This window comes from Hemiscyllium ocellatum, chromosome 11, assembly GCF_020745735.1.
Source record: "Hemiscyllium ocellatum isolate sHemOce1 chromosome 11, sHemOce1.pat.X.cur, whole genome shotgun sequence".
Classification (NCBI taxonomy): domain Eukaryota; kingdom Metazoa; phylum Chordata; class Chondrichthyes; order Orectolobiformes; family Hemiscylliidae; genus Hemiscyllium; species Hemiscyllium ocellatum.
The window spans coordinates 53,546,419-53,574,403 of record NC_083411.1 but is presented as its reverse complement, the minus strand read 5'-3'; the positions used below and the strand labels follow the sequence as shown (position 1 = coordinate 53,574,403).

General features: G+C 41.9%; 1 protein-coding gene across 1 annotated transcript in view; it reads right to left on the bottom strand.

Annotated features, from left to right (window-relative positions):
• The window catches only part of LOC132819997 (sodium- and chloride-dependent neutral and basic amino acid transporter B(0+)-like), a 205,135-nt gene that overhangs the window by 4,706 nt on the left and 172,444 nt on the right, over positions 1-27,985 (bottom strand). Inside the window, exons 14-19 of the mRNA XM_060831928.1 lie at positions 22,216-22,354; positions 17,538-17,670; positions 16,516-16,656; positions 14,496-14,724; positions 7,247-7,372; positions 4,757-4,875 (exon numbers count right to left, since the gene is read on the bottom strand). Of these exons, the coding sequence (XP_060687911.1) occupies positions 4,757-4,875; positions 7,247-7,372; positions 14,496-14,724; positions 16,516-16,656; positions 17,538-17,670; positions 22,216-22,354 (887 nt within the window). The remainder of the gene's footprint in view (positions 1-4,756; positions 4,876-7,246; positions 7,373-14,495; positions 14,725-16,515; positions 16,657-17,537; positions 17,671-22,215; positions 22,355-27,985) is intronic.

Here is a 27,985-nt window from a genome sequence, read left to right as displayed (position 1 = left end):
GGACTAGGTGGATTGGCCATGCTAAATTGTTCATAGTGTCCAGGGATGCAAAGGCTAGGCGGATTAACCATGGGGAACGCAGGGTTGTAGGGTAGAGGATGGTTCTGGGTGTGCAGCTCTTCAGAGGATCAATGCAGACTTGATGGGCTAAATGATATTTCCACACTGCAGAGAATCTATGATTCTGTCCAGATGTGATCTCGGTCAGGTGCAACTCCTCTCTGGATTTATATATTATGATCTTTCCATGCCTTTCAATATTTTATTCACTGTTTTAACTTCCTGGGAACATTGTACTAATGATATTTATGAAATGTTCACAAAAGTCCTCTAGATATCTCCCCTTCCCATGACCTCTACTACATTCTCAGATGACACATATTCCTCATCAACTTTCCCTCTGCTCAAATTGCAATCGTCTTTATTAAATTAAATCTGCAACATTAGTCAAAATATTTTCTTTTTATTACTGCGATCGTGGGAATTAAAGGCAGCAATAAATATAGAGACCACAGCTTTATCCTGGATGAGGAAGGTCATCACTCCATATTCATACAGACGTTAATAATTGGTGAACACCCTGATATTGCAACATCTGATTGCTTCATCAATGATTTCTCGATTTTAGCCTCCACTGCTCAATGCAGAAATTAGTGCTGTGTGTCAATCATTCTTCATGTGTTGCAGAATTCCAGACATAAATTCTCAAACTGCTTTTCCTCATTTTAAACCAAGCTCTCCAATCTCATAAATTTAATATTCTGAGTAAAATCACATTCTATAACCGCATAAGATCACCTCTCAAAATGAACTGGTCTGCAGCCTGAAAAGTACAATTTCTTGAATCTTTCCTCACAACTCAAAACCCCAATTCTAGGGGTCAGTCTTGTGGCTCCTAGCATTACAGTCTCCAGTATCCATGTGTCTGTCTGTCTTGTTGGGAAGAACTGGACGTAGTAGTTAAGGTAAGGTCTGACCACAGTGCTGTAAAGTTTGATGACCATTCCTTCTGATTTCTATTCTACAGTTTTGTGATCCAGTTGATGAGGCTTATGGACTTCGTGAAACACAGAAAGCATGACACAATCCAAGAGAACGCAGCCTGTTTAATTGATTCACCAAGGAACACCTTCAACATTCACCACTTCGGCAAGTGTCCTGCAAGAGCACTTTCCAAAACTGCATTCCCCACAACCAAGCTAAAGCAGGCACCAGGCAGAAAAGAAAGTTGATTTACAAAGCAAAGAATTTCAGGTGCTGGAAGGTTGATATAGAAATCAGGAAATTCTAGAATTATTCAACAGGGCAGACATATTCAACAGGGAGATGAATAAGATTAACATTTCAGCTCAATGATGATCCTTCAGGAAGGAATTGGAAATCTTCATCAAGGGACAAGGGTACTGAGGGTGGAGAGTTGGAAATGGATTTTGCAAAGCAAGTCGGTGGAAATGCACATTTTGTTTATAAAGACATGCATAAAATGGTGGGAAGGAAAGCAGGGAGGGTGTTGTTTCAGGGGGCAACTTGGGGGCACTCCAATTACACTTAGCATCATGCTCAACTGCTCTGCAAAATCCATCCCAACCAAAGATTTACAAACCTTCCTCGACCCAATATCCAGAATTTATAGCTTCCTTGGTCCCACATGTGGCCTTGCCTGCAGTACCAGCAGTGCCCACCACTGAGCTTGTGGCACTGCTGACACTGGTGGAATGGCTGGTCAATCGGATACTCTTGCTAAGGATGGCACCTCTTCCTGCTGGTGATTGGCATGAGCCCCATTATTAGGAAATTTATTCTGCCCACTGCACTGTAAGGCTGCAGGGAATGGATAAATCACATCCTGTTGACTGTCTTCTTAGCCAGCAATACTCACATTCCACAAACAAACAAGAGAAAGAGTCACAGAATCATAGATTGTTACAGTACAGAAGGTGGCCATTCAGCCCATTATGTCCACACTGCTCCCCAGCAAGCATTATGACTCCTGCCACACACCCTTTTTCCAATTAAATAATCACCAATACCTCAATTGACTCACCATCACATTTCAAAGCTGTGCACTCCAGACCTGAACGTGAAAAAGATCTTCTTCATTACATTTGCAAATCGCTTTAAATCTGAGCCATCTCATTCTCGATCCTTTCACAAAGGGGAACAGTTTCTCCCTATCTACTCTATTCTGACCTCATATGAGTTTGGCAATGTCTGTCACATCTTCTCTTGACCCCTCCTCTCCTCTCTAAGGAGAATGACCCAATCTGTCCAATGTATTCTCATACATTAAGTTTCTCATTTTGGAATCATTTTTGTCGATCTCTTCTGCATTCTTCCAAAGTGTTCACATCCTTCCAATATTGTAGCATTCACAACAGTGCTCAGCACACCTGGTGAGGATTAACAAATTTCTTATACAAGTTCAACATAACATTCTTGCTATTATACCCTAATAACTCTATTATTAAAGCCCAGGATACCATATGCTCCCTCTACATATCCTACTATCTTCAATGATCTGTGAAAAGCTGCCCAGACCCCTCCTGCACTTCTTAAGTACTGCACCCCTGACGTTACAAATGTTTTCTCTCCCCAAAATGGATCGTCTCAAACTTCTTGCATTGAGCTTTACCTGGAAGCTACCTGCTCACTCCACCAACATGTCTGTGAACTTGTGGACTTTTCAACTCTCTTGCTTAGAGTTTACAATCCTTCCAAGGTTCATGTCACCTCCAAACTTTGAAACTGTCCCTTACAAGACAAGGTCTATACCCTGCAAATAAAGCAGGAAAAGCAGGGCTCCCACAACTGATGTAAAACAAGGAACTATGGATGTTGGACATCTGAATCAAAAACACAAACAGAAATTGCTGGTGAAACCTAGCAGCTACGGTACATCTCTGGTGAGAAAGTGGAGTTACCATTTCTCGATGATGAGTCACTGGACTTGAAACATTAACTCTGCTTTCTCCCTTCAGATGCTGCCAGACTTTCTGGGTTTCACCAGCAATTTCTGTTTTTGTTCCAATCCCGATCTCTGACGAACTCCATTACAAGCCTTCCTACAACCCAAAAAATATTTGGTGATCACTATTCTCCCAGCCAATTTTGTATCCAAACTGCTATTATCTCCTTTATACCATGAGCTATAACTTTCTTCATAAGTCTGCTGTGTAACATTGCTAAAAGTGAGTTTTGAAGGTTCATGTACACCACATCAATGACATTACCCTCATCGATCCTTCCAATACCTCTTCAAGAATTGTCAGCCATGATTTGCCTTTTAGAAATCCACGCTGACTGTTCCGAATTAACCCACATATTTATCTATGCCTCAACTGATTCTGTCATTAATATTTGTTTCCAGATTTTTATCCACCACTGAAGTTAAACTGAATTGTCTGTCATTGCTGGGCTTACCTTCACAGGTTTTTTTTACAAATAAAGGCGTAACGTCTGCAATTGTCTAACCAGTCAGCACCTCCCCTGAGTTTAGGGAAGGCTGGAAAATTATGGTCAGTGGTGCTTTAATTTCTACACTTGCTTCCCTAAATGTTCTTGGATGCATGACACCTGCTTCTGGACCTTGTCAATTTAAGTATTGATTGCCTACTCAAAACTTCTTCCTGGTGAATATTGATCTTTATCGTGATAGAGCTTCCTCCTCCATTACTATAACTGGTGTCGCTTCCAACTCCTTAGTAAAGACAGATGCAAGGTATTCAGTTAACCCCTTAGTCATGTCTCTTGTCTCCATATTTCCTATATTTCAACTTGTGGGCCAAGTGCTGGAAAATGAGATTAATGTAGAATTAATATAATTTTGGTTGTACAGACTTGAGGGCCAAAGGTCCTCTTCTGTACTATAGGATTCTATGATTCACTGTGTAAACCACCTTTTTTACCCTAATTGACTCAACTCCTCATTTTGCTATTAATGTGCCTATAGAAGACTTTGGGATTCCTTGATGTGTTTGGCTGACAGTGCTTTCTCATCAGTGCTTTCTCATCAGTTAGTACATTTGACTGGACAGCTGTCTTGAAATGCTGAGAGATGTCAGAGGTGCGTTTCAATTCCTGCACCAGCTGAAGATACCACGAAGTATCAACCTCTCCCCTTCCCTGAGGTGTGGTGATTCTCACATTAAACCATCACTCGTCGCCTCTCTGTGGCCCAGGAGGCCCATGGTGGCTTTACCTCTGACCTTAATCTTCTTATTAAACCCCCTTCACTTCTCCAATATGCTTTTCATTTCCCCTTTGAACCTTAGTGTTCTGCTTGAAGTTTTTGTCTTGACACTCATCATAACCTCACTTTTTCTTCTTCATTTTGTATTCTATCTCCTTTGTTCATCCTCAGAGCTCTGTATTTGTTTGTTCTCCTTTTGCTTTTTGAGGGAACATACCTTGATTGTACCTGAATCATGTCTATTTTAAACATAGCCCTTTGTTCAGTGACTGTTTTTCCCACCATAATTTTGTTCCTGTCTCTCTGGCTCAGCTCCATTCTTTGCCCATTGAAGTCAGCTCTCCTCCAGTTAATTCTTCTTATTCTGGACTGCCAATTATCCATTTTTATCACCACCCCTGGTCCAAAACCAAACCAGCAGTGGGGTTCTAAATGCTGGGAGCTTATTTAGACTGAACTTAATTCTTTGTGATTTATGAAACAGTGTCTCATTTTACTGAGTATCCTTGTCTAGAGAGGGTTGATTGCTCATGTGGAAACATAGCAAATGACTAAGCTACAACTTACCTGTGTTACAAACAGAAGGCCAAGGAAATAAAACAACAAACAAAGACCAGCTGTCAGATAAAGATGCTTTGGCCTAAGGAACTCAGGAAACTGGTCCAGCAGGCTTGTTATTACTGTTTCTACGTAAAACAAAAGTTATCAGTGATTAATTAATGATTTATACCAAGTCTTAGATAAATCCACCACCAGAGAAATGGCAGCCAAGAGAACTAAAGGAGCCAATGGGGAGAGATTTCTCTGTCTATGGGCAGAATTGTATAAGAGCAATGTTTGGAAAATGGAGGCTTGCTAATGTCTCCTGAAAGTAACTCACCATCTCAGGGTGGGTGATAGAAGATTCTGAGATGTGGGCTATAGGCTGTGATTCAGTGGGAACGACAATATTAGACATTTAGTTCAACAATGTGTGGGAGAACTCTCTCAGATTGTATTGCAGAAGAGTTTGCAACACTGATTGGTAAGATTGTACCTTTGCTGTTTCTGATGCCAGGCAGTTCATCTGGTTTATTTTTCCTATCGGAGCAATGAGCCACAACTGAGTTGCTTGCCACTTTATTTCAGAGAGGGTTATTGTTTCATGCCTCACAATTAATATGTTACCACAGCACTGTGGGGCAGCAAGGTTGCTCAGTGGTTAGCATTGCTGCCTCACAGTGCCAGGGACCCAGGTTCAATTCCAGCCTTGGGTGCCTGTCTGTGTGGAATGAGTGTGGGTTGTGATGTCTGCATGGGTTTCCTCCGGATGCTTGGTTTCCTCCCACAATCCAAGGATGTGCAAATTAGGTGAGTTGGCCATGCTAAAATGCCTGTAGTATTAGGTGCATTAGTCAGGAGTAAACGTAGGAGAATGGGTCTGGGTGGGTTACTCTTCGGAGGGTCGGTGTGTACCTGTTGGGCCAAAGGGTCTGTTTCCACACAGTAGAGAATCTTATCTAATATAATAACCTGTAAGACATTATACAAACCCTGCATAATTATGTGACTTAAAAGCAGAAAGGTCTCAGAAACTATCTTGACTTGGGCCACTTCAAGCATGACATACTGACAAACTGTGCTGCATGTTGTAATTGAGTACTTTCATACTCACCGAGAAGCGTACGTGAATATAATGTTTGAATATAACAGTGAGCTGCAATAAATATTCTGTTAGATTCTTTAATAACATAAAGCATTGAAGCAAAATGCACATCAAGGATTCCAGGGTCTAACATATGATTATGGTTCTGAGGTTTTCAAGAAGGTCTCTCACACACAATCTCCTTCTATAAAAGGCATTAGGTGTCAGATGGGTTTTTCTGACACAATGATAGCTCTACAGTCAAAATTACTGACAGCAATGTTATTTCATCCAGGTTTATTTGATTGAATTCAAATTCCTCAGACACTGACGTGAAACACAACCAGAAACTATTGGAAACACTCTGCAGGTTTGGCAGCATCTGTGGAGAGAAAGCAGAATTAACATTTCAGATCCAGTGACCCTACTTCAGAATGCTGTTTTTTGAAGAAGGGTCACTGGACACAAAACATTAACTCTGCTTCCTCTCTACAGATGCTGCCAAACCTGCTGAGTTCTTCCTGCAATTTCTGATTTCCAGCATCTGCAGTTCTTTTTTGACATAGAGGTGAAGGTTGATCTCATGTCTCCAGGTCATTTATCCAGGCCTCCAGATTAGTCTGTTAACTGAATCACAACATAATTGCTGCTCAATACATTTTAACAAATCCTGTTCCTGATGAGAAGGGTCTAGATGTACATTAAAAATGATAGTTATTATATTGAGACACCTAGAACTTGGCAGCAGAAACAGAAATATGAGTTGTATGATACAACAGAAAGAACAAGGAAAGGGGAAGCAATGGCCTAATGGTATTACCGTTGGACTGTTAATCCAGAGATTATACCCAAGGGACCCAGGCTCAAATCCTGCCACGGCAGTTGGTGGAATTAAGAATCTAATGATGACCATGAATTGATTGTTGGAAAAGCTGACCTGATTTCCTAATGTCTTTTAGAGAAGGAAGCTGCCATCCTTACTTGGCCTGGCCTAGATGTGGCTCCAGACCCGTTGCAATGTGGTTGACTCTTAACTGCCATCTGGGCAATTAGAGATGGGCAATAAATGCTGCCTAGCCAGCAATGATCTCATCCCATGAATGAATGAAGAAAAACAAAATTGTGAACAGCGACTGAACATGAATGCAGATTTTTAAAAAACATGAATTCCACTGTAAATCTTCCAGATGTTAGGTAACAATGACCTGAATATTTCTTTCCTACAACTTGGAACACGCTTCATTCAACCAAGCTGAGGTTTCATTAAGACATTGTGGAGAATTTGACTATAGAGTAACATTGTTTTCTCATGCATTACAATCATCAGCAGTAGTTCCAAACATAATAGCTTAGATAAGTTCCTTTTATAGAAGTAGAAAGAGATTGGTTAAATTAAGTAACATTATTGTTGAACTTAAAGATGTCATTCTTACCAAAACTTGCAAACAATGTGTCAAGTCCCAAAGTGAGCAGCATGAAGAAAAATAAAATGGACCATAAAGTTGCCCATGGCAACTGTGCAAGGGCCTCTGGGTAAGCAATAAAGTCCAAAACAAACCCTGAACAATGGATACAAAACAAATGATAATATTAGTCCTGCGTACAATCAACACACACTGCTACATTTAATTCCGTATAGTCACTGATGTTGAGGCAAATTCAAAAAGTCTCAGCTGAGACATTCCAATTACTTCTGGAACATACCATGTGGCACACCCTGAATATAAGGATGAATGTATGGGCATGAGATCAGTAATTCAGAATGGTGAGATTGTGACATCTTAATTGTGAACTGGATATGTCGAAGGTCAGTAATTTCATATCTGAAACTATGTTAAATCAGTTCTGTACATTTGTTGAATAGTGCCTACTTTCAATGGGAATCAATAATTTTAAAGTAACTTGTTTTTTTATAGGTATTTTTATTGAAAATTTAACATTTTTACAAGTTTACAAAATAAAAAAAACCCAAGCATAAACATTGATATACAATTAAATCTTAAATAAATAATAACCAAAATTTAACAAAAAAAAGACAAAAAAAACTCAACTAACTACTAATCTAACCGACAACTAACCAGAGTGCAGAATTAAGTCTCTTACATTATTAAATTAAGAGAAACAAAAACTCAACGGATAACACAGAATTTGGGTAGTGAGATACATGCTGAAAATGTATTAACATCATATGTAACAAAACCCGTATTCGTGCGGGATTCCTCTCCCAAGGGGCCACGGACCAGCCAGGTTCGCCATTTCAATTAAATAAAAGCCCTTGTTAGGACGGCCGAAATATATGTATTTATATAATTCAAGAAGGACTGCCATATTTCATGGAATAATTTGGTCTTTTGGTGCACCATATTTGTAAGGAAATCAAGGGGAATACATTCCATAACTAATCTGTGCCAAATTGAAAGTCCAGGGGGGCCCTCAGCCACCCAGTTTACCAAAATATTTTTCCTTGCATAGAAAGAGAGAATAGAAAATAATCTCTTCCCGTGCATATCCAGGGAGGGTAAGATCGAAAAGCCCAAAAAGAGAGATGCAGGTTCCACTCTAATTTCCGTTACTAAGATTTCTGTCATAGCAGTTGCTACTTTAGTCCAATATCTACGGATCTTATGACAGGTCCATAGGCAATGTACAAAAGTGCCCACCTCTATTTTACATTTGGGACACATTGGAGATGTTCCTGCCTTAAATTTTGCCAATCGATCCGGTGCTATATGGACCCTATGAAGTATCTTCAGCTGAATAGCCTGAGTTCTGTTGCAGATGGTGATTCTTCTGACATTTTCCCAAATGTCATTCCATGTTTCCATAGAGATTTCTCGTCCCAAATCCTGATCCCATATTTTAAGCAGATTGTCTATATCTCCCAATACTTCACCATGTAGTAAATGATAAATAGTACTGATGGAAGATACCCCCATTGGCCATAGCATTCTACATTCTCTATCTGATTTATAAAGACTATCTAATAACGTAGTCTTCTTCTGTATGTAATCTCGAATTTGGAAGTATCGAAAGAGGTCTCCATTAGGTAATCCGAATTTCTGACGCAGCTGTTCAAAAGACATCAGGATCCCTTCTTTAAATAGATCCCCTAAACAAGAGATACTCCTGGATCTCCAGAGTTTGAAAGTGGCATCTGTAAACCCCAGTTGAAATCCCCATGCTCCCACTATCGGAGCATAGAGGGATGTTTTATGTGAGTTGCCCTCATTTTGCCGCATTATATTCCAAGCTTTAATTGTGTTTAGTAATATGGGGTTTTTACAGTGATCTGTAATGATTTTCCTCTTGTCTGAAAATAAAAGGTTAATAAGTGCGCATTTTACTTGAGAGGCCTCGATGTCCAGCCAGATTGATTGCGGGTCAGACAAGACCCCATCAGCTATGTAACTTAATAGGGAACTTAACTGATATTTCCTAAAATCTGGAAAATCCAATCCTCCCCTTGCCTGTGGAAGCTGTAGCTTCTTCAGCTTAATGAGGGGCTGTCTATGATTCCAAATAAAGAAACCCAACCAGCCTTATGATTTACGTAGTGCCAGCCTCAGCAGCATCACCAGAAGCATTCTCATAGGGTATAGGAGACGGGGCAGGACATTCATTTTAATTAGTGCTATTCTACCTAGCCAGGAAATTGGAAGGTCTCCCCATCGCTGGAGGTCCTGCCTTATCCTTTCCAGTAAATGCACAAAGTTAGCCTTGTATAACTGACCAAATGCTGGGGTAATAAAAATGCTTAATTATAAAAAACCCTCCAGGGACCACCGAAAGGGAAAGTGGGATCCATCCAATAAGTGGGATATACTAGCAAGGCCACCCATTGGCAGAGCCTCTGATTTTGAGAAATTAATTTTATAGCCTGAAAATACACTAAACTTAGATTAAGTGAGGCACGGACATCAAAGGATTACTGAGGAATAGAAAAACATCATCTGCATAAAGGGTAATTTTATGTTTGCCTGTACCAATCCTCGGGGTCGTTATATTAGGGTCAGCCTGTATAGCTTCTGCTAGTGGCTCAATTATTAGCGTAAATAGCAATGGCGAGAGAGGACATCTCTGACGGCAGCCCCTATCCATACTGAAGTTATCCGAGCCTAATCCATTGGTAATCACAACTGCTTTGGGATCACTATACAGTGTTGAGACCCATTTGGTAAACACCTTTCCAACGCCAAAGCTTTCCAATGTGTAAAACAAATATGACCGTTCAACCCTGTCGAATGCCTTTTCCGCATGTAATGAGACTACTATTCCTGGTATCTTTCCCTGATGGCAGGCTTGAATCACATTCAAAACCCTTCTAACATTATTGGATGATCTACGGCCCTTAATAAACCCCGTCTGATCCTCCTTTATGATATGTGGCAATACACTTTCTAGCCTCAATGCTAACGTTTTAGAGAGGATTTTGAAATATACATTTAGCAAGGATATTGATCTGTATGACGCACAATCTTCTGGGTCCTTTCCTTTTTTAAGGATAAGAGAGATATTTGCCTCTTTCAGTGAAGGCGGGAGACAGCCCTGACTGTATGAGTAGTTATACATGTCCATAAGTGGACCAGCCAATATTCCTGTAAATTCTTTATAGAATTCAGCTTGAAAGCCATCTGGGCCAGATGCCTTACCGCTCTGAAGTTGCCTGATTGTGTCAAGTATTTCTTGGATTGTTAGGGGAACATTCAAGACCGATATCTGTTCCTGAGTTAGGTCCACAAATGTCAAGTTTTTAAAAATGATTGCATCCTCCAAGTCCTGTCTTCACAATCCTGTGATTTATATAAATCAGAATAAAATTTTCTAAAGATTGCGTTAATCCTTTTACGATCATGAGTAAAAATATCAGTACTTTCCTTGATAGACGTGATATTTGAGGGGCCTTCTTTATCTTTGCAAGAAATGCTAAGTATTTACCAAATTCATATGACCTTTGTTTTGCAAATAATATTTCCCTCTAAGCCGTTTGGGTAAGCGTGGTGTTTAAAGCTGTCCTAAGGGCCATAATCCTTTGCAATTTGATAATTGAAGGTCTGTCAGCGTATGCTGTTTCAGCTGCTTTTAAGCGAGCTTCGAGCAGACGCTGTTGTTCTCCCTTTAATTTTTTCTGGGTCGCTGAGTGTGAGATGATCAAACCTTGTGCGTAAGCTTTGATGGTCTCCCACATCATTGATTGGTTGCTAGCCGTACCTAAATTAATTTCTAAACAAGTTTTAAATTCTTGAGAGAAGTACTTTGCAAATTTACTGTCTTTCATCAGGAAGGGGTCCATACGCCAATGCCAGGGTGATGTCTCATTGTTCCTCGCCTTGATTTCCATATATACAGCAGAGTGATCAGAAATTGTAATACTGCCTATTTTACAGGATGATATGGAATTTTAAAAAATCGAGGTGCAAAAAAACAGATCAATTCTGGTATGGCATTTGTGTGGATTGGAGTAAAAAGAAAAATCTCTGCCCTGTGGATGAAGGCATCTCCATATATTTACTAGTCCTAACTCTTTGTTCAAGTCCACCAATTGTCTAGATCTGGGAGATACTCCTGCAGTACTCTTGGGAATCCTATCTATTTCCGGATCCATAATACAATTAAAGTCTCCCGCTATAATTGTATGACAGGCACCGAGAGCCATCAACTTTGAGAAGGCTTCCATTATAAATTTAAAAGGAAGTGCCGGGGGCAATACAAATTTAAAATCCCATATTTCTCTCCATTTATAAGGGCTTTAATCAGAATATATTGTCCAGCTTCGTCTTTTATCTGATTTAGGATTTTGAAAGGGAAATTCTTCCGAATAAGAATAACAACTCCCCTGCATTTTGAGCTAAAAGAAGAAAAAAAGGCCTAATCAAATCCACCCTGTCGTCATTTCAAGTGTTCTTTATCCAATAAGTGTGTCTCCTGTAGGAGAGCTATATCAACCCTTTCTTTCTTGAGGTTTGATAATATTTTCTTCCTTTTGACTGGTGAATTACTCCCCTTGACATTCCAGGTGCACCACTTAACCGACTGATCAACCATAATTGTCCAGGCAAATCCGAGACCCCTCAGGAGGGGAAACCCTATCCAGAACATCCCAGCATAGAGCATATAAAATTCACAAAAATAAAGGCTCTCTAATACACTCACAACAGTAAAATAAAAAACTATTTTGAAATAAAAAAAATAAAACGTATTTAAATGGAGATTTTCCCCCTTGTTCCCAGGGGGTATCACTTCCTTTCCAAAAGTCTATTGTATCCCCTCCAAACCAGTGCCCCACCCTTGACCCAGGCGCTCCTCAATAGGATGAAGAAAATTCAAATATACTACAGAACTAGAGTTAACAGTGAGCACCCTACTCGCCCCACCCCAACCTACAACAACACCTGGATATATTTGGTAATGTTAATACCATGTATAAACATATATAACTATGAAATTACAACCTCAACAAGTAATAATTAAATATAATAATACCAAATAACAAGGGAAAACAACCCCGCTCCTAGAGACAGAGGTAAAATAGTATAAGGTAACCACCTCCCCCCATCAACATTAACTAGACCCCCCAGCCTATATATATATATATATATATATATATAAAATAAAAAAAACAAGGAGCTGGAGAAAATCGTTAAGTAGAGAACAAATAAATAAATCCTTCTCCTCACCCCCCAAGATAATATTAAACAGTAAGGTAAAAAAATGATTAATATATTTAAAAAAAGGGAGGGTGGGATGTAAACCGGAGTGGGGGGAAAGCAAACCAACATCAATTATCTCTTACAATTTATCTAAGAGAGTCCAAAAATTCCTTGGTCTTTTCCAGCGATCCGAAGTTATACATGGACCCTTCATGGTTAAAGCGTAGCGTCGCTGGGTAGCGCAAGGAGTACTGAATACTTAAGTCCCTTAAATATTTCTTCGCCTCATCAAACACCTTCATCTTTCAGACCAGAGCTGGGGAAAAGTCCTGGAATAACATGATCTTGGATCCTTTATAGATCATGGCTTGGAGATCTTTTCCAAGATTTCTGGAGGCTTCTAAAAGTATCTGCCTCTCCTTATAACTCTGCAGCCGGAACAGGACCGGGCGGGGACGCTGGTTCGAGCCGGGTCCGCGTATTGCAGCCCAGTAGTCCCATTCCACCCTTACCTGGCCTGATCCAGCCTCCAGATTTAAAAGCTGTGGAAGCCACTGTTCAAGGAACACTGTAAGCTGGCCTTCCTCTTCCCGTTCGGGAAGGCCCAGCAAATGAATATTTTTTCTACAGCCTCAATTCTCAAGGTCGTCAATGTGATTCTCTAAGGTCCAGACTCGCTGTTTGAGAATCCAGACCTGATTCACAGCCGATTGTGCTGTAGTTTCGGAGGTCGCGGCTTTTAGCTCCGCCCCTCCGACTCAGCGCTCGATTTCCTTGATGTCTTGCTTTTGCAGCGCTGCCGAGAGTGAGTCCCATCGGCTTCAGGATTCTTCTATAAAAGCGTCAATCTTCGCATCAAGTTTGGATATTACTCCCACGAGGCTCGCCACCGAAAGTAAGCCCCGCGGGTCGCTTGCGGACGCCTCTGCTGCAGCTGGAGAGGGTGGGGGAGGGGTTCCTGCTTGCTGAGAGCTGCAGGCTCCCCTTTAGTCATTTTTACTGGAGATGAAATTGTTTAAATTCAATACTAAACAACTAATTACATTAAGTAAAAACTATTTTAAATGATTTGGTGAGTGTGGTGGGGGTGGGCGACCCACTTTGCCCAAGTCTTGGGAGGAGCACTGTAGACTCAGACTTGCTGGGTCGCCGCCATCTTGGATTCCCAAAGAAACCTGGTTTATAGATCTTCTAAGTTTAAACCCATTCTAGCTAAGTTATATCATTGCCCATGGTGGTTACTGGGTAAAACATTTACATGCATGCTGTTATCAATGGAGTAGTGGATGAGTGGGAGATAATGCACTCCTCCAGCCTCAGTCAAACAAGAGGGCAGTGACAAGGAGTTCAGAACAACTGGAATATCCAGACCTGTCCTTGCTGGTGGTTCTTCCTTGCCACTCAAGCTGGTGTACAATGGAACACTTGCTATCAACAGGAACATGGTGGATCAAACCACTGGCTTCCTGAAGGTGTCAAATCAAGTTCAAATGGAGTACATCTCAAAATCACTAGAGGTTTGCTGAATCTCTCAAATCTTGCTTCCAGGACGGCAGAGTTATCCTGGGAGAATGAATAGGAGGAGGCAGGTGGTGGTGGTTGGCATGGTTGTCCCTGGACAGATACTCAGGTTGTTCAGTAATCTAATCACTGCCACGCAATAATTGTTCTACCATTCCCTAACTATCAACCCAACTTTTATTTAACATCAAAATAAATCCGGAAATAGAAGCCACTAATAAACACAATCATTCCATGAGAACTTCATTGTGCACCAATTCCAATAATGTAGCAAAAGTTGATCTTTCTGTTACTGAATTCTCTGAGCACCTGTCTTATGTTTGCCTGTTGCCCTGTTACTATCATTCTCAATTATTTTTCTGTTCCTTTCTCATTCCATTAATCCCATTGACTCAATGCTCTTTTGGGCAAATTACACTCAGGTCCAGGTGTCCTTTAGTACCCCATCGATGTCTAACAAATGACACATATGTGCTATCCTGCAGCAGAATAGTATGGTTAACTTTGTATTTACCTGACCGTGCAACCTCTGAAACGGGCTTGTTTTGCACATGAGCCATGTGCCCAAGAGTGGAGAAGATGATAAATCCCGCAAACATACTCGTAGCACAATTAACAACACAGACAATGATGGTATCTTGGTAACAGTTGTTGTGGAATTTGTTGTAGGATGACAATGTGATTAAACTGCCCCAACCCACTGATGTCGAGTAGAAAATTTGTGTTGCAGCATCTTTCCAGACCTGATAAATAGAAGGGAGAATTCATCAGCGCAGAACGATTTCACTTGAACTCATTCAACTGAAAAACTACATTGACCACAAGAAGCATAGTGTGAGTTAGTCCAGCAGCTCAATGTGATCTGACTGAATTAAACTAGCTCTGATCAACACCATCTCACTTAATAGGAGGGCCATCATTTGATTTTCCTTTGACTACTTGCTGCCAACTTTAAGATTTTCCCTCCAAAATTGACTCATAGCAGAAATAAAACCCCACTGGACCAAAAATCTGATCTTCTGCAAAGACATTGCTATTTTCTGCACTGCAGTCTGTTAAGCAAAATGTAAACTGCACACATTGGGGTTAATTTGGATCACAAAAATGATTTAAATTAGATTTAAAATAGGTATGAATGTCAAACTGAGTGCACATTTGTAACAAACCATCTTAAACTCAAATGGTGAGGCTCCAGATGCTCCTTGTTATTAATGTGTAAATTCCACAGCAATTTCTGACTGCACTCAGGTTCAGAGAAATATCTCTGATATGCACCACTCTGCTGTTATAAAAATGGTATCTCCTGACATTTACAAACTTGGCTCAGTGTGAAATTACCTATTACATGCGTAGAGTCACATTATTATTGTTGATGTGGAAGAAGGGTTTGTGGGGGAAGGGGGAGAAGATCAACTGAAAGGCAGGATCTTAGCTCTCAGCAGCTCCCCCAGGTCCTCCCATTTACATGAAGTAGAGTCCTTCAAAAAAGTATTGATGCCTTTAGATGAATTCCCCCTTCTTGGAAGCCCGATAGGAATTCACAGGATTTTGATTTTGCTTTTCCTCATGATTGTCCCCTGGTCTCCACAAGTAGGTGCAGAAACAGGGAGGAGATGTTTCAATGGCCATTCATTGGCCACTTAAACACCATAAGTAATGGCAGAGCATCAAAATCCATCCATGAATCTTCTGCCACCACGATAGATGAGTGACAAGAAGCTACAAACTAATGTTTTCCCACCCAATTTCATGTCCCATTGCTCCCAAATTGTCATTTGGAAGGGCATAAAATTCTGCATTTTATTTCTGAACTACTCTAAGTTCACTCATTGAGAGTTACATTTCCTTCACTATCACAGTTCATGTGCTGTTAATTTTGCAATCAAACAATTTACTTGGTTAAGCAGATGCTCAGTTGCTTTCTCTCTGTAGTCACATCTCAGGTGCAGATGATATTGTGACAATGCCATCTCCCACTTCTCGATAAACTCCAAATATCATTGACATTAAACAGGTCAGGAGATGTCAAATGGACTACCACAGCTTTGCCGTTCTCAAGGGCAAGTAGAGATGGGCAATGAATGCTGGCCAGCCAGCAATGCGCATATCCCACAGATGTATATTGAACAAATACTGATGACATAGTCTCATAAGTGATTGTAACTGAAAATCTGATTACTGAATCAATCCATGATTTCAGAAAGAAAGAGGCACTGAGAATAAACAATCCTTTCCATCCCACTGCCGATCTCATCCAGTTGTATCTAATCTCATCATCCTAGCCCTTAGCATTGATTCCTTCCTGCTCATACCAAGATGATTACAACAATAAACTAACTCATTAGAATTCATCACAAAGTCTCAGCTAGCTTTTCGCAACATGTGCAAAATGATCTTTCCAAATACAAACAAAAGACTGAAAGGTACATTTCAATTCTAAATTTTAATACCTCAATCAGACAAAATAAAAGAAGGAACCGTTAAATAAAAAAAAGTGATTTTTGAAATTCAATTGATTCTGTTGTTGAGCTTACCTGAGCATCAGCCAGTTTGGAGAAGTCTGAATGGCTTCTGATGTAGAATTCAATTCCTTTACAGGCTCCCTCCAGGGTAACCCCTCGGATCAGGAGTATCGTCAGAACCACATACGGGATAATTGCAGTGAAATAAACAACCTGAGAATGGAGAATAAATTGGAAGATTTTCCTGTATTAGTGGTACAACATTTACTTTATTGGATCCAGCTGATTGTAAACTGATAGGAATATAAACAAAGAGTGAATCAGAAGACAGTTGGCTACATGATGGGGATATTTAACTCTCAGCTACATGGAAATAAGTTTAAATTCTACAATATTATTTTTAGTTTTATAATTAATCACATTCAGGGAAATGACAGATGTATTCAGGAGAATTGATGAGAACTTCACGAATATATGCAACACTTCATATTTCATGATTCTTTACTATTCTAATAATCCAGACAAATGGTAAATAAAACCATGACCCTAATCTGCTCAGTCCCTTCCCCCAGTCCTGCCCAGCCTTCCGCAGCAATTGGAATTTCCCCCAGAGTCCCTGTGTCAGTGACTGAAACCCTTAGAATGAGGGACATATTCAGGAAGTTGGGGGCATTGCTGGGGCTAGAAATTAGTGATGTTCAATTTCAGTTGTGGATATTACAATTTGTGACTGTTCTTCACACTTTTTTTTCACACTTATTTCAGCCTCGTCATTTCTCTGATTGTTGTGTTGTTCAGAGCAGGACCCACACAGTTTGTGGCTGAACACTTGGCAGGTGATTGAGCAGCATGAGGTGTCATATCTGCTCCTCTTCAAGGCTGTATCCCCTCAAAGGGTAACCATGCTCTGTGGAAGCTACAAAGGATTACTACACACTAGTTCATTTTCTGTTCTCAATACCTTACAGGAACTGTTAACATCACCAAGGATATAAACTATGCACTTCACAACAGTCAATAAATTCTAGTTTTATTCTTACAGGGAATCTGTATTTTGTCAGTAGTTGTAACTGTCTTCATCACCAGTCACTTACCTTTCCTGAAGATTTGATTCCTTTCAAAAATGCTGTCCCAACCATCAGCCAGGCTAGAAGCAGACAGAGGGCTAAATGCCAGACTATCTCCCCAGTCTCATCCAATGAACTTGTACGGTGTAAAACTGCTTGACTGAGTTAAAAAAAGAGAAAATATTTTTCATAAGGGTACTGTTTATTACACATAGATACTATGTGCTCAATGCATCTGAGTATTTAGTGCAATATACAGGGCTTTTAAAAATATTCAGTTGTTACAGATTAAGTCCTACTTTTAAATAAGAGAATGGTTACTGAAGTTTAATGTCCTTTATGTTTTTCTCTTTCTACATCTTATTCAAACAGAATGTGGGTGCGTTTGCTATATTTGAATCTGCAACTGCATGAAAAAATTCGTGGCATGCCTTAATGGGCTCCATCTTATGCTCAAATTTACACTTGAAATGGAACAGTCAAATTAATCTCCTTAGCTAGAGTTCTAGTTGGGAAAGCAGCCAGGGGTTCTCTACTCCTATATACCAAAGATCTACCTTCAGAAGTCAGTACACATGTTGAGATTCCTATGTTTTCATATACTGCAAAATGGGCATGATCAGCAACCTTGTAAATTTATTGGCCATGTAAATGTAATGTTGAAGTAGGGCACTTCTCAAGCACCCTGCAGCTAATGGCCACTGATCAGATAATCCCTCAATGTATGTTCCAACCAGACATCACAGGCCCTAAGGCAGGCCTGGAAGTGCCCAGTCCTCCTCAGGTCTGAAAGGGCAAGGTATCTCCAATGTTTGATCAAGAGTTGAAGTCAACTGTTTCACATTGTTACTATTTCTGTTCCGAACATGATGCTGATATTAAACCAACAAGATGTTTTGCTTAGAACAAATAAATAATGTGGTATATTAATTTTAGTGCTGGTGTGATGCCATGTTTCAATGTTATATATCCCAAAGACTGATGGATCGTATCAATAATTCACTCAACTGTTCCCAAGAAAAACATTCTAACTGTACCAAGCCAGCCTGCAAATACAAATTCACGATACAGTGTTTAATATTAATTGAGATTCTAAAACTGAATTATGTTTACTGGATAATCCTGAGTGTTCAAATAATTACAAGGGAACAAAATAAACAGAGCCGTACATTGGTCTCTCAGATTGAAGATTCTGAAGTCTTTTGGGTTTGGGGAAAAATGCTGTTTATTTTCAAGTTGAGGCAGATTTGCAGAAATCTTGGCAAATGCTAGCTGTGTAAAACGGTTGCTCCTAAAACAGAGAGGTAGTTTTAGGATCTAGAGTTTAGAAGAATGAAAGATTATCTCATTCAGACACACAAAATTCCTCACTGGACAATCCTGAAAAATGTGTTGCTGGAAAAGCGCAGCAGGTCAGGCAGCATCCAAAGAGCAGGAGAATCGACGTTTCGGGCATAAGCCCTTCTTCAGGAATCTGATTCCTGAAGAAGGGCTTATGCCCGAAACGTCGATTTTCCTGCTCCTTTGATGCTGACTGACCTGCTGCGCTTTTCCAGCATCACATTTTTCAGCTCTGATCTCCAACATCTGCAGTGCTCACTTTCTCACAGGACAATCCCACCATTTGTGGAGGAGGAGTTTGAAAACACATTCAATACTATGCACTTGGCTCATTAATAAGAACCTGTGGTGTTGGAGGAAGGATAATAGCACAGGCAGAGGAACGACTAACTAATAGAAGACAGATTTGCAATAATGAGGGCATTTTCAGGATGGCCTATAACTAATGGAGTGCTGTAGTGCCGGGGCCACAATTATTTACAATATATTAATGACTTTGATGAGGAAAGTGAGTGGACTATCGCCAAGTTTGTGGATGATATGAAAATAGATGGGAAGGCAAATGGTGAGGATGACACACAGAGACTGGAGGGATACAGGCAGAGTAAAAGAGTGGGCGATAAAACATGGCAGATTGGAAAGGGAAATCCCTGGCAATTACAGACCAGGCAGTCTTACGTCTGTGGTCAGCAAGGTTTTGGAAAGAATTCTGAGGGGTAGGATTTATGACTATTTGGAAAAGCATAGTGTGATTAAAGGCAGTCACCATGGCTTTGTGAAGGGCAGGTTATGCCTCACAAATCTTATTGAGTTCTTTGAGGAGGTGACGAAACAGGTCGATGAAGGTCGAGAAATGGGTGTGGTGTATATGGACTTCAGCAAGGCATTTGATAAGGTTCCCTATGGTAGATTCATTCATAAAGTTAGGAGATATGGGTTACAGGGAGATTTGGTTGTCTGGATTCAGAATTGGCTGGCTGACAGAAGGTAGAGAATGGTTGTAGACGGAAAGCATTCTGCCTGGAGGTCAATGTTGAGTGGGGTCCCACAGAGCTCTGTTCTTGGACCTCTGTTCTTCGTAAATTTTATAAATGATTTGGATGAAGAGGTTGAGGGGTGGGTTAGTAAATTTGCAAATGACACAAAGGCTGGAAGTGCTGTTGATAGTATCGAGGGCTACTGTAGGTTGCAGCACCTCATAGACAGGATGCAGAGCTGGGCTGAGAAATGGTAGATGGAGTTCAATCTGGATAAATGCGAAGTGACGCATTTTAGAAGGGGAAGGTTGAACTTGAATGCTGAATATAGGATTAAAGACAGGATTCTTGGCAGTGTGGAGGAACATAGGGATCTTAGTGTTCAAGTGTATAGATCCCTCAAAGTTGCCACCCAAGTGGATAAGGTTGTTAAGAAAGCATGTGGTGTTTTAGCTTTCATTAACAGGGGGATCGAGTTTAAGAGCCGCGAGGTTTTGTTGCAGTTCTACAAGTCCCTGGTGAGACCACACTTGGAATTTTGTGTCCAGTTCTGGTCGCCCTGTTATAGGAAAGATACAGAGGCTTTGGAGAGGGTGCAAAGAAGGTTTACCAAGATGCTGCTTGTCTTACAAAGAGAGGTTGACTAAGCTCGGATTTTTCTCGCTGGAGATTAGGAGGAAGAGAGGTGACCTGATTGAGGTATACAAGGTAATGAGAGGCATGGACAAAGTGAGGACTGCAGATGCTGGAGATCAGAGCTGAAAATGTGTTGCTGGAAAAGCGCAGCAAATAGGCAGCATCCAAGGAGCAGGAGATTCGACGTTTCGAGCATGAGCCCTTCTTCAAGAATGAGGACAGTGTGCCAAGCTGGCTAAGATAAAAGGTAGGAAGGAGGGACTTGGGGGAGGGGTGTTGGAAATGCGATAGGTGGAAGGAGGTTAAGGTGAAGGTGATAAGGTGAGGGTGATAGGCCGGAGGGGGGGGTGGGGTCGGAAAGGTCAGGAAGAAGATTGCAGGTTAGGAAGGTGGTGCTGAGTTCGAGGGTTGGGACTGAGACAAGGTGGGGGGAGGGGAAATGAGGAAACTGGAGAAATCTGAGTTCATCCCTTGTGGTTGGAGGGTTCCTAGGCGGAAGATGAGGCGCTGTTCCTCCAGCCGCCGTGTTGTTATGGTCTGGCGATGCAGGAGTCCAAGGACCTGCATGTCCTTGGTGGAGTGGGAGGGGGAGTTGAAGTGTTGAGCCACGGGGTGGTTGGGTTGGTTGGTCCAGGTGTCCCAGAGTTGTTCTCTGAAACGTTCCGCAAGTAGGTGGCCTGTCACCCCAATATAGAGGAGGCCATATCCCTCATGAGAGGCATGGATAGAGTCAACAGCCAGAGAGATTTCCGCAGAGCAAGATTGACTGGCACAAGGGGTCATAGTTTTAAGATTTTAGGAGGAAGGTTTAAAGGAGATGTCAGAGGTAGGTTCATTACGCAGAGAGTTGTGAATGCATGGAATGCATTGCCAGTTGTGGTAGTGGAAACAGAGTCATTAGGGACATTTAAGTGACTGCTGGACATATACATGGATAACAGTGAGTTGAGGGGTGCGTAGGTTCGGTCATTTTATTTTACAGTAGGATTAAACCTTGGCACAACATGGTAGGCCAAATGGCCTGTTCTATGCTGTACTTTCCTATGTTCTATGTAATTACACTTGCATTAAATTTAGGATAAAGCTACAATTATGATTTTCCAGTGTAGCACACTTGCATGCACTGGAAACTTTGTATATTAATACACAGGGATCGTCTTTGCAGACAGAAAAACTGTGTATGAGCTCTACCCCGATTCAAATGAACAGAATAGATGACAGCCATTAACTCGGGCAATGCTGTGGCCAATCTATCAACCTCCTGGTTTAAATTTAAACAAAATCTGCCAGGTAAATGTCAATTAGCTCTAATGGGCACATCCCTCAGTGTAACAACTCAACCAATCAGAGTTCACTTGTCAACCAATCGGAATGCACCTCTCATTCAGCATCTGTTATTTTCCAATAACATAAAACAAATGCTGGAAATCTGAAACAAAAGCAAAAATTTCTGGAGAAACTCAGCAGGTCTGGCAGCATCTATGGGGAGAAAGCAAAGTCAATGATTCAGGTCCAGTTCTGAAGAAAGATTGCTCGACCCAAAACATTAACTCTGCTTTCTCTCTGCAGATGCTACCAAACCTGCTGAGTTTCTCCAACAATTTCTGTTTTTTTTTTGTTCCTGTTATTTTCCCTTCACTTTAGTATTTCTTGCAAATTTTCAGAATGAATGGAAGACAGGAAGTTTTGACTTAATATTTCTTTTGTCAGCATTAATCGAAGTCTGTCATACTAAACAACAATGTACTTACTCCCAGTATTGCTCACTCGGACCCTGGTGAGGAATGGAGATTTCTGATCCAATTAGGCAAGTGTTATTATTCGTCTGCAGCCATGTTGTATTAATGACTTCAAAATATCCATCGTCCAGGGTAAGATTGCAAAATGGATCTAGAAAATGTTGAATGTGTTTTAGAACTTTACTGCTCCTTGTTGAACAATGCTGCCATTTCTAGTGGTACAATCAGGGTCTCTGGGCAACCCAACCCAACCCCATCCATTACATAAGGTGGAATCAGAGGCATAGACTGAGGTAGGAATATATAAAATGAAGAGCCTCTCTTTTTCCCAGTGTCCACTCATTGAATCCAGGGTAGGATGGTTTGAGGATGGCCTTTCTTGCCAGACGTAAATTGACTCCCTAAGAGATGTCTTAAATGGGTATGCTGGCTGCCATTGGCATTCTTATGTATGTGTTGAAGGGTGGGGGTGGGGAAGCGGCACAATATGTGGGTTCACTCTATCTGGTCTGTTGTTTCCTAGGAGGGTAGATTTTCAGGTGGGTGCCCAATAGAGGTATCCAATGACATCGAAGAAAATTGCATTGTTCAATTACTGGCTTCCATAAAGTGTTTGGTACTAGTGGTAGATGCAAGTGGCCCAAAAGCTCCCTTAACACACAAATAGGTACATCAACAGTGAAGGTTCCCACTTCATGAAGATGCATCCTATGACACTCAATAGCATATCCTGCATGTGAAAGAAATCACACAGGGACTGAGACACAATGTTTTTTGTTGAGCACCAGTCTGCAACAGCACAGAGAATCACTAAATTATTATAGCACAGAATGAGACGATGCAAACTGTTGTGAAAATCCAAATTAGAGTTTCACCTAGTTCCTCCACTCAGTAGCTCTGAACTCCTTCCTTTTCAAACAATGATCGATCTCCCATTTGAATGTCTTGAATAAAAGTAACCTCCATCACACTCTCAGGCAATACATATGCAATCCTAACTTCTTGCTGTGTGGATAAAAATTTCCATTGAGTCACCATTGGTTGTGAATGGTTTTAATTGGCCCTTCATTCTATCCAGACTGTACACGCTGGGTACATGTACTGAGCTCCCTCCTTGTATTCCATATCATTAGTTCACACTAATGACAGCATCATTTAGGGATTTTAAGAAAAGTGTCTCATACACCATGTTTGAAGCTGACAGAAATGTCAGCATTGTGGAGCACAAACAGAAGAGACAAATGAGTAAAGAACTTTCTACATGGGCGCCAAATGTGTCCCTTCAGATCCACTTGGTCTGTGCTAGCCATGTGATAGTTAATGTATTCAGACTCACTCAGGAAGGACCAGCCAATCACTGAGCTTTCAGACATCCCATCCCTCAAAGACGATACCCCAACCTCCTTACTCAGTCAGGTCTACAAGAACATAGAACATAGAAAGATACAGCGCAGTACAGGCCCTTCGGCCCTCGATGTTGCGCCGACCGAATCCTACCTAACCTACACTAGCCCAATAACTTCCAAATGCCTATCCAATGCCCGCTTAAATGACCATAAAGAAGGAGAGTTCACCACTGCTACTGGCAGGGCATTCCATGAACTCACAACCCGCTGTGTAAAGAATCTACCCCTAACATCTGTCCTATACCTAACACCCCTTAATTTAAAGCTGTGTCCCCTAGTAACACCTGACTCCATTAGCGGGAAAAGGTTCTCAGTGTCGACCCTATCTAAACCCCTAATCATCTTATACACCTCTATCAAATCTCCCCTAAACCTTCTCTTCTCCAATGAGAACAGCCCCAAGTGACTCAGCCTTTCCTCATAAGATTTTCCTACCATTCCAGGCAACATCCTGGTAAACCTCCTCTGCACCCGTTCCAATGCCTCCACATCCTTCCTATAGTATGGCGACCAAAACTGCACACAATACTCCAGATGAGGCCGCACCAGAGTCTTATACAGTTGCAACATGACCTCAGGACTCCGGAACTCAATTCCTCTACCAATAAAGCCCAGTACACCATATGCCTTCCTCACAGCACTATTTACCTGGGTGGCAACTTTCAGAGATCTGTGTACATGGACACCAAGATCCCTCTGCTCATCGACACTACCAAGTAGCCTACCATTAGCCCAGTAATCCATCTTCTTGTTACTCCTACCAAAGTGAATGACTTCACACTTAGCTACATTGAATTCCATTTGCCACATTTCTGCCCAGCTCTGCAACTTATCTATATCCCGCTGTAACCTACCACTTCCTTCCTCACTATCCACAACTCCACCGACTTTTGTGTCATCCGCAAACTTGCTTACCCAGCTTTCAAGTCCTTCCTCTAGATCATTTATAAAGATAACAAAAAGCAATGGTCCCAAAACAGATCCTTGTGGTACACCGCTAGTAACTGCACTCCAAGATGAACATAGTCCATCAACTACTACCCTCTGTCTCCTTCCAGCCAGCCAATTCCTAATCCAAACCTCTAATGTATCCTCAATGCCATACCTCCGTAGTTTTAGCATTAGCCTACCATGGGGAACCTTATCGAACGCCTTACTAAAATCCATATACACAACATCTACTGCTTTACCCTCGTCCACTTCCTTAGTCACCTTCTCAAAGAACTCAATAAGGTTTGTGAGGCACGACCTGCCCTTCACAAAACCATGCTGGCTATCCTTGATCACGTTATTCCTATCCAGATGTTCATAAATCTTACCCCTTACCATTCTCTCTAAGACTTTGCCCACCACTGAAGTCAGACTCACTGGCCTATAGTTACTAGGGCTATCCCTACTCCCTTTCTTGAACAAGGGGACCACATTCGCTATCCTCCAGTCCTCTGGTACTATTCCCGTTGACAATGACGACATAAAAATCCAGGCCAATGGCTCTGCTATCTCCTCCCTAGCTTCCCATAGGATCCTAGGGTAAATGCCACCAGGCCCAGGAGACTTATCTATTTTCATCCTTTCCAATATTCCCAGAACCTCTTCCCTGCATATTTCCAGGCCATCCATTCTCATCATTTGTGACTCCATATTCACATCAGCAACGGTGTCCTGTTCCTGAGTGAATACTGATGAAAAGTATTGATTTAGTGTCTCTCCAATCTCCTCCGCCTCCACACACAACTTCCCACTACTATCCTTGACTGGACCGATACCTACCCTAGTCATCCTTTTATTCCTGACATACCTATAGAAAGCCTTTGGGTTTTCCCTAATCCTACCAGCTAAAGACTTTTCATGTCCCCTTCTCGCTTCTCTTAGCTCTCTCTTTAGATCCTTCCTGGCTACCTTATAACTCTCTATCGCCCCAACTGAACCTTCACACCTCATCTTTACATATGCCGCCTTCTTCCCTTTCACAAGGGATTCCAATTCCTTACTAAACCACGGCTGCCTCACAAGGCCCTTTACACCATGCCTGACTGGTACATACTTATCGAGGACACGTAGTAGCTGCTCCTTGAACAATCCCCACATCTCATTAGTGTTCTTCTCTTGAAGCCTGTTTTTCCAATCCACACATCCTAAGTCATGCCTCACTGCATCATAATTTCCCTGCCCCCAGCTATAACTCTTCCCCTGCGGCGCACACTTATCCCTCTCCATCACTAAAGTAAAAGTCACCGAGTTGTGGTCACTGTCCCCGAAGTGCTCACCTACCTCCAAGTCTAACACCTGGCCTGGTTCATTACCTAGAACCAAATCCAGTATAGCCTCACCTCTTGTTGGCCTGTCTACATATTGTGTCAGGAAACCCTCCTGCACACATTGGATAAACACCGACCCATCTAATGAACTCGAGCTATAGCTCTCCCAGTCAATATCTGGGAAGTTAATGTCCCCCATAACAACCACCCTGCTACCTTCACTCTTTTCCTGAATCATCCTCGCAATATTATCCTCTACTTCTCTAGGACTATTAGGAGGCCTGTAGAAAGCACCTAACAGGGTGACCTCACCTTTCCTATTTCTAACCTCAGCCCAAACTACCTCAGATGGCAAGTCCTCTTCCATCGTCCATTCCACTGCTGTAATACTATCTTTGACAAGTAATGCCACACCTCCCCCTTTTTTACCCCCATGTCTGATCCTACTAAAACATTTAAACCCTGGAACCTGCAACAGCCATTCTTGTCCCTGTTCTACCCACGTCTCTGTAATGGCCACAACATCGAAGTCCCAGGTACCAACCCACGCTGCAAGTTCACCTACCTTATTTCTTATACTTCTGGCATTGAAGTATACACACTTCAATCCACCCTTCTGTTTACAGGCACCCTCCTTCGAGATCGCTGCATTATTCATAACCTCCCTACACTCAAGGTCCTGTACCCTAAAGCTACAGTCCAGGTTCCCATGCCCCGGCGGAGTTAGTTTAAACCCTCCCAAAGAGCACTAGCAAACCTCCCCCCAAGGATACTGGTGCCCCTCAGGTTCAGGTGTAGACCATCCTTTTTATAGAGGTCCCACCTTCCCCAGAAAGAACCCCAGTTGTCCAGAAACCGGAATCCCTCCCTCCTGCACCATCCCTGTAGCCACGCATTTAACTGCTCTCTCTCCCTATTCCTCGACTCTCTATCATGTGGCACGGGTAACAAACCAGAGACTACAACTCTGTTTGTTCTAACTCTGAGCTTCCAACCTAGCTCCCTGAAAGCCTGTCTGACATCCTCACCCCTCTTCCTACCTATATCGTTGGTGCCAACGTGGACCACGATCTGGGGCTGCTCCCCCTCCCCCTTAAGGACCCGGAAAACACGATCAGCGACATCACGTACCCTTGCACCTGGGAGGCAACATACCAAACGTGAGTCACTGTCGCCCCCACAAAACCGTCTGTCTGTACCCCTCACTATCGAGTCCCCAAGAACTGTCGCTCTACCTTGCTCCACCCTTCCCTTCTGAGCAACGGGGCCAGGCTCCGTGCCAGAGGCCTGAACCTTGTTGCTTGCCCCTGGTAAGTCATCCCCCCCACAAGTATCCAAAACGGTATACTTGTTCTTGAGGGGAATGACCGCAGGGGGTCCCTGCACTGGCTTCCTCCTCCCACTCCCCCTCACTGTCACCCATCTATCTTGAACTTTCGGAGTAACTACTTCCCTAAAGCTCTGATCTATGATCCTCTCTGCCTCCCGAATGATCCGCAGTTCATCCAAATCCAGCTCCAGTTCCCTAACACGGGCTTGGAGGAGCTGGAGATGGGTGCACTTCTTGCAAGTGTACTCAGCAGGGACGCTAATGGCTTCCCTCACCTCATACATGTTGCAAGAGGAACATTGCACTGCCTGCACTGCCATCCCTCTAAAAAGCTAGCTTTCTTTAAAAAAAAACTAAATGTAAAGAAACCAAACAAGCAAAACGCAGCACTTACCTGCTTGCCGCAACGGGTCTTATTATTTCGGTTAGAGGAGGAGGGCGGGTGGGAGGCTCTTCTGCCGAAGTGCCTCGGGTTACTCGCCTGCGCGTTTAAATAGAGAAAAAGCCCTACCCAGGTAACCTAGCAACACAAGCCTCCGGGTCTACCCGGCGTTTTTTTTAAAAAAACTTCTTAAATTTTAGTTTAAAAAAGTTTAAAAAAAGTTAAGTACTGGAACTTACAACTTAAATTTTTAGTTTTTAAAACAAAATAAGAAAAACTAAGAACTGGAACTCACCCTGGACTTCGAACCAGACAAACAGCCGTCACGTGATCCTCCGAGAAACTGAGGCCTACAGCTCGCCTGCGCGTTTAAATAGAGAAAAAGCCCTACCCAGGTAACCTAGCA